The sequence below is a fragment of the Carassius carassius genome, chromosome 43 (assembly GCF_963082965.1).
Source record: "Carassius carassius chromosome 43, fCarCar2.1, whole genome shotgun sequence".
Classification (NCBI taxonomy): Eukaryota; Metazoa; Chordata; class Actinopteri; order Cypriniformes; family Cyprinidae; genus Carassius; species Carassius carassius.
This window is the reverse complement of record NC_081797.1, coordinates 21,883,796-21,892,286: the sequence shown is the minus strand read 5'-3', so window position 1 is coordinate 21,892,286 and position 8,491 is coordinate 21,883,796. Positions and strand designations below refer to the sequence as shown.

At 32.7% G+C, this 8,491-nt stretch overlaps 1 gene segment (V, D, J or C); it reads right to left on the bottom strand.

Annotated features, from left to right (window-relative positions):
* Positions 1–4,136: 4,136 nt before the first annotated feature.
* On the bottom strand, positions 4,137–4,746 carry LOC132125482 (immunoglobulin kappa variable 1-8-like). The segment is given in 2 exon segments: positions 4,137–4,557; positions 4,659–4,746. Coding segments are annotated over 2 exon segments (372 nt in total).
* Positions 4,747–8,491: the final 3,745 nt, after the last annotated feature.

The window sequence follows — 8,491 nt, the reverse complement described above, 5'->3', positions numbered from 1 at the left end:
TCTTTTCATGTGGCATATTTTAAGGGTCTGGCTGCAGACTTGCACTCTCAGACACGTGTGCTTCTGGAAGTGATGTCACTTGCAGTTTATATATATATGTATATATTTTTTTTTTGGAATCTCTCAACATTTTACCACAGTAGCCAGGTGGTGAAGACAAGAAAAAATAAACTAAAATATAACTGCAATCGGTGATGGCGGGCTCAAGCCATCAGTGCAAATGCCACCCCTGTGGCATCATAAAAACAGTGGGCACATGCATTTACAGTAACCCTTTGGCAGGCTAGTTTGATGGTATTCAGCAAATAAAGGATTGATACAAACCATCCAGTTTATAGTTTCATCAAATTTGAGTTATTTAGGAGTTGTCAGTGGCTCATATGTTCATTAAGAAAGTTTAAGTAAATGATTAGTAAACTATTTAAATATACATATATCAATCTTATTATTAAGACACGTGATAAGAGTTGCTCAGTTTGTTAATAACTGCTTTATTGATACATATTCCTCCTGTAATTCATGATTAAATCAGGTTGTTATAAACATTTAGTACTTTCCAGCCATCTATATTAGTGAGCTCATCTAAAGTGAGGACTATTTATACCTTGCAAAGCATTTACAAAGGAGATTTAAAGGATAATTTATCTTTCTAAACAGAAAAGTTAAACACAACACAGAGGGATACAAAACACAGAAATATTTTTTTCAAGATGCAAATAATGAAATTGTACAGCTGTACACTTGATAAAAAAAGAAAAAAGAAAAATAAACCTCTGCAATTTTATAGAAAAACAATCCAATTGTATATTTATATTTCTAAGTTCTGTATCCATCTGTGTTGTTTGTTTGTTTATTAATTATTATTTTTTTTTAGGAAGATAACTGAGCCTTTAATCTCCTTTGTAATAGATGAGCTTATAAATCAAGAGCAAAGCATTTATAGCTATATTTATAAACTGCTTACTAATCACTATTAATGTTGGGATAAAGCTTCATAAAGGATGAACTGACTGTTTCTTAATGCTTACCTAATGTACATGTTACATGTACTTACGCTAAAAACAACAACAACAACAGTAAATAATGCTCAATTTCAAGTAATTAAACCAACACCCCAACTATATCCCTACAGTAATAGTAATAAATATATCTCAGTATTTATTTACGTAATTACACTGCAACATCATCACCTTTAAATAAAGTATAGGAACTTTACACTGAATGCAGCATGACACAAAATACCTTTTAGAATCACCCTCTTCAGAAATATTTCTCACCCTTGATTTATTTATTATATTATATTATATTATATTATATTATATTATATTATATTATATTATATTATATTATATTATATTATATTATATTATATTATATTATTAGTCTTTCTTATTAATTGTCCATTAAAAACATACAGTTTAGGTTATACAAAACATTAAGACTAGTAACACTATACTAACACTCTAACCCTATAACTCTCTATTATCACTATATAAACACTCTGGTATTACTCTTTATCACTCTAATAACACTATTATCACTATATAAACACTCTGGTATTACTCTTTATCACTCTAATAACACTATTGTCACTATACTAACACTCTATTAACACTCTATTGTCACTCTATTAATACTCTATTATTACTCTTTATAACTCTATTAACACTCTATTAACACTCTATTGTCACTCTATTAATACTCTATTATTAGTCTTTATAACTCTATTAACACTCTATTAACACTCTATTAATTCTCTATTATTACTCTTTATAACTCTATTAACACTATACTAATTCTTTATTAACACTCTATAAACACTCTATTATCACACTATTAACACTCTATTAACACTCTATTGTCACTCTATTAATTCTCTATTATTACTCTTTATAACTCTATTAACACTATACTAATTCTTTATTAACACTCTATAAACACTCTATTATCACACTATTAACACTCTATTAACAATCTATTAACTATTAACAATCTTATTTTAACTCTATTACTTTAGTCACACTCTATTAACACTCTACTAACACTCTATTAACACTCTAAAAAGAGTCAGTAGATATATAAGTTCAACGTTACTTATAGTCAACAGATTGTGTTAAATGGACCATCAAAATAAAGTGAAACCAGATTATTTTCTGTTAAAAAAAAACATGTTTATATATTTAGGAAAATAAAAATTATTGATTTTGAACAAACAATTCTTGTCTAAAAACTTTTTTTGTAATGTGTCTCACTATGCAATTTATCAGTTTATTCTGAATATCTTTTGCTCATGCTGTTCCTATAATTCAATGGATTTAATATACATAAAAATGTGTAATTGTGTATTTTAAACTCATTTGATTGAGTTATTTTCTAATTTTGAAAAGTAACACATTGTCACTTGTAGTCAAATAATGTGTATTTGAAATTAATTTTAAAAAGTATTTTAAAGAGATGAGTTCAATATCTCATATAAACACCATGCTGCTGTGTTTGCTGCAACATTCAATAAAGCTTCTCAACAAACTCCATTTGTGTCTGACATCATTCAACTAACAGATGAAGATGCATGTAGTGTTTGTGCAGGTGTTTTTCAGAAGCTCGATCAGTAGCAGTAAATCTAGTCAAATAAAGCTCTTGGGGTTTGAACATGGTCTCTGGAGACAGAGCTGCTCTATTCTGAGAGGATCACAATCACTCCACCCTGACAATGCAAATGAGATTTTCAGCTCACACTCCCAGAGTCACTGTTTGATTGGTTACATGATCTGGACTGAAACACACCAGTTTCACCAGTTTCTGCTGTAGTCAAGAGATAATTCAAATATACTGTATATGAAAATGTCATAAAACATAAAAAGCCATTCTGATACAAAATTTGTAAGAATATAAATCTTTCTGTGGGTCAAATGTAAAGCATCACGTCCAGATATCAGAAGTGACTGAATGCAGTCTGTTCAGTTTGATTGACAGGAATCATATATTACATCTAAAACATGATGATCATATTAAACATTGACTCATTCTCTTCAGAAGTACAATATTTCTGTTAGTCGTAATGATACTGTGTTATTAGTGTCTGTGTTGTTCAGTGTTGTGTGTGTACTTCTTCTGAACCATGAAGAGATATTTGTGGTTATTCTGCAGGTTTATGTGTTTGTTTACATTATGCTTGAGTTTAAATTGAATTAAGATTTATGAATATTAATGGATTTAGGAACATTTTTGTGTGGATGGTTTTATAAATTGTTTGTACTGACATTTCAGAAATTCAGAAATGTACATCTTTATAAATGAGGCCCCAGAACTCAAGCTCATATTTTATAATCAAATGTCACTCAGTGAATCATGAAAACACCTGCAGATGAAGGAAATGATGACACAAGACTGTGTAGCCAAATTCCAAAGCTCAAACACTGAAACAGATCACTGTTGGTTCTCTGTGTGTTGACTCTGTGTAGTTTTACTGTATCATGAAGCTCCTGTGAGGACGCTGAACATCTGCTGATGGAGCTGCTCTATTCTGAGAGGAACACAATCACTCAAATATGAGTTTGACTGTTTGACTCTTTATTCTCTGAAATGAGTCAGTTGTGTTGGACTGATGGAGAGATGAGCTTCTGAATGATTGAATCAACTGTTGATCTGTGATGAGACTCAGTCAATGATTCATTCTGATGTGTGTCCTTCAGTATCTGTGTCTCTCACAGCTTTTACTGAATCACTCTGGCTCCTAGTATCTTGTATAAGATTCATATTAGATTTATTATTATTATTATTATTATTTTCAGCAATAGAAGAATCAACAAAGAGCCTCTTATTCCATCAATGTTCAGGTACTTTAAAGAAACTGCCCATGGCTCTTTCACAAGAAGGAACTCTTTTCAGTCCTACATGGAAACATGTCGTGTTATAGTCATTATATGAAGCGTCTGTCTTCCGGTGATTTGTTTTCTGATGTTCAAAAATACCAGAAGGAAACATTAGTTGAGTGATGTCATCTTCTTATATATGGCTTTATTATTGTATGTATTAATCAAATCTTATTGTGGCATAATCTGCTATAGTAGCAAATGTCAAATCATATAATAAAAAACAAGAATCAATGTTATATTGTATTGTGATGAAAATGCTGTTTGTTACAAAGTGTATCTCCTCAAGCTGCAGTGTCTCTCAGCTGTATCAGTGCAGTCACTGTGACTCTGACTGACGGAGGTTTTTGTACGACTCTTTATCACTGTGTGAACACAGGTTTACTGTTGATCTCATGGTAACTCTGACAGTAATAATCTCCTGTATCTTCAGTCTGGACTCCTCTGATGGTCAGAGAGAAATCTTTTCCTTGGCTAGATCCACTGCCACTGAATCTAGATGGAGTTCCTGACTGAAGGGTGTTTATGTCATAAATGAGGAGTTTAGGAGCTTCTCCAGGTTTCTGCTGATACCAGGCTAAGTAGGTGCTGTATATTCCTGGATCTGTACTACACTCTATTGTAGCTGTTTGACCGAGCTGGACAGTTTTAACTTTAGGCTGAGTCACAGTGACTCCTCTGGAGGCTGAATAAAATAAAATAAATTAGTTTGCAAATCTTCTTAATAACAAAATATTACATTGATGTAAACAATATCATTATCATTACCAAAAATAGACATCCTACCTTGAATAAAACCCCCAATGGTCCAGATGAGGATGATGATGTTGTTCATTGTTGTTGTTGTGTCTTGTGTGATGATGAAGATTGTGTTCTGTTCTGCTCTCAGTCATGAAGTGTTAAACTCACAGCTCTATAAACACTCTCAGAGCACTGAAGCATGTGCTGACGATGCAAAGAAGTGGGCAGGATTCACAACAGGCTGAGCTGCTAACAAACACATATACAATAAATATATAGAAAATATCATTTTACAAAGACTAGGGTTCGGTATCGTTTGAATTTTATCGAATCTTATTCTGATTCTTATCGATTCCTATAGTTTCCGTTCCAATAAGATAAAAAAATAAAAAGTCAAACATTTAGATGCCAAACATATTTATTCTGTCATTTTTCTGTTGCAGATGAATAACATGAGGAAAAAGCAGCAGGCTGCAGAAAACCTAAGGCTACAAGAGGAACTATTGTCTATGGTTTTATTATGGTAAATTATGAACAATAAATCAATTAAGAATAGCATAAACATTTCAGGCACATAAAGTTACATAAATTAAATTTAGAAACACAGCTTCATTTACTTTCTAATTTCTCATGCAATTGTTTAAGGTTTTAAGATTAAGGACCAGTTTTACATTTTTAACTAACACAGTAACGGTCGTACTGAGACTGTGAGAGCTGATTTCTGCTCAGCGGACGTTTGGCCATGAGATGAGCACCTACTGCTGCTGGACCGTGATACAAACAGGAGCACAGTCACACAGAGCTGCAACGACAAAAATAACAGAACTAACAAATATTGCTACAAGTGTGACTGCATCATATAATAATTGCTGTTAATAATGTTCATCGACTGGCTGACTACGTCTTGTATTAATTTTTCTGAAAAATCCTGTCATACGTGCACAAACTGACAGTCACCACTTATAAGCTACTACTAAATATTGTAGAAACGTAATTTTCTGTAAAGTTACTTTGTAACGATTTGTATTGTAAAAAGCGCTATACAAATAAACTTGAATTGAATTGAAAAATGCTGGAATCAGTCGATTGAGAGGTACGGTAATTTAATGTTTAGTTATATCGTAGTTTCCTCTGAATGTGTTGGAAAACTTTATCTAGCACTAAGTAGCAGCTAAAAGTCGAACTACACTGCAAAAGCTAGCTTAGCAGCCTGCAAACTAAGTTGAGCATTGAACGTTAAAATACCGCCATCGCCATCGCGCCATGAAATATGAAAAGCTATTTTCTGGACTGAAGACTGGGGGTGTTTTTTTGCAGCTGTGTGTGTTCAGTAGAGCTAATATTATATTTTTGGTCAACCAGTGTGTGACATATAGTGTGACAGTCTAGATTTAAGTAACTATAACACAAGAACAAGCTTTGACTTATTTATTTGCTCTGTGATTAAAGGGCTGTTTAAAGACTTTTTTCTCTTGGATATAAAGGACATTTGTTTGTATCAATTAGCTCATTTTCACAGTTCACCTATTTTCAGATGTTTAATTAGACAGAGGCAAAGGCAAATTGCATTCAAATGCCACGAATGCTTGAGGTGCAACATGTGTTATGTAAAAATAAACCTTTGTAGATCCTATAAATACATTGTTTGCACCACCTTTCTTTTTGACATTTTAATGGATTCGAAGCTTATTTAAGAGGTTCCAGAGCCCCACGAACACCTGTATTTTGCACACTGATTCTAAGCCAATTTAACAATGATCCTGCTTGACATTTGTAGTTATAGCTACTTCAAAGTGAATTGACTGACTCACTGATTGATTGAATGAGTGATTGAATTACATTTCCCCCAGGGTTCGGTTTAAGACTAGTTATGAAGAGAAGCAGAGATATTCAGAGCTTCTTCCAAAAAGAAAAGAGTCAGAGCCAGCCACAGCTTCTCCAAGCTGCAGTGAAAAGGCAGAAACTCCCAAAGCCAAAACTCTGCCTACTGTTTTGCATGTCGACACTTCTCTTTGCCAAAACCCCAGCATCTGTTTTCACATCACAACTGGGATTCTCTCGTTGGAAAAAGGCAATTTACAAAGATGGTGGATTTAAAGTACATGAAAAGTCAGTAAAGTACATATCAATGCCATGTTTGAATGGGGTGAGCACAAGAAGGCAATAGTAACAGATTGTTCCTTACACACTGAAAAACAAGATTTGTTGGATTTACTCAATTGAATTATGGACATTGGTTCCACACATTCAGTTTGAGTTCAGAGTATTCTATGCATTTATGTGGTTTCATTATAATACGGTTGTGTTAATCATATGCATTTTCAAAAAGTAATGTGTACATAGTCTTTTTAAGTTAGGTTCATTTATGTTAGTTTAACATTATTATTTTATTTCAGATATATGCTTCGACCATGTTAGTTCTGTGCAATTAAATCAAGTTATCTTAAAATAATTTTGATAACTTCACTAAAATTTCATTTTAATACACATTTTAATGTTTTTTTGTCGTTTTGTAACACAAAAAACTTTATTTAATCATTTGAACAATGTGTCATTTAAATGACATGTCTAAATAACATTGTGCTTTCAAAAACCTAGCATAAATATCTTCTCTTCTGATGATTAGATTTAATAAAAATACATATCAGTTTTAATTAGACTAGCATCAAAACAAAGACAGTTCATTTTGTATGCATAACATGTAGATCAACAATATATGTAAACCCTTATAAGTTTTACAAGATTTACACATTTTTAAACAAGATCATAAACATAAATAACATTACACTGCATGTAACTGTGTTTAAAAACTAATAACACATTGTAACAATAATCATTTATTTCATTTCTCTCAGAAACCTTAAAACTGAACCCAAGAACAGCAGTACCTGGAACTGTTATTTCAAGAAAAACGCTTTCGTTTCAAAAGATAATTATATATAGACATTACAAAATAATGTGAACATACAGTATCTGACCCTTACCTATAAACAGTGTATCTTATTTATGCTAGTTCATCCATGTTTCATAGATTCAGATTGAGTTTGACACCCCTGGCTTTAGGTCATAACACAGTAAGAATAGGAGATAAGAAAAATATAATTAGACTTGTTAGAAATTAGAAATGTAATTTGTTTCCCACATATGTGATAGGGTTTAAGTAATGTGGCGTATCATGGTATTGAATATGTACAGTAGTGTTACAGGGAATAGACTTGCTACAATAGACAGAGTTTTTAGTTATACCGGTGTTAAGCCATAACAATGGTTACGTCATTTAGCCTACCGCGGCACCGCACCCCACCGCCGTTTAGATTTTTTAATAGTAACAAAAATCATTTAGCCTAGTTCAGTTAGAGGACAGACATGTTTAAAAACTAAACGCTCAGTGCAGCGTGCCGAACCGTGCACGATCGACAGTGCACCACAGGGCAGGAGCCAGATTTGATTTATCACGTAAGGAAAGTGAGTCAAGCTGACTGACAAGAGTGAGGTGAGAAAGAGAAGACTATAGCAGATGTCTGTTTAGAAAGGAAATGCAAAGGCACCTGTTTGGCAATAATTTAGATTTTGAAAAGCCTATTGACTGGATGTTTTTTTTAAACATGCATTTCTTATTTATTTGGTTCCACAGTGTTAGCTGATTACGTCATTTAAACTTTGTGCATTTAATTTAATTTATTGTACATCAAGGTGTATCAAAGTTATGTTTCTTATTTATTTGGTTCCATAGTGTTTTGCTGATTTTCAGCTTTATATACCTATTTTAAGAAGAGAATATAAGCGATATGAGCCATCAGTGACTGTGGCTTTGACATTACAGAACCGAGCGAACACCTGTTTGTATTTCCGTCCCATGTGACTCCCATACTGCCTAC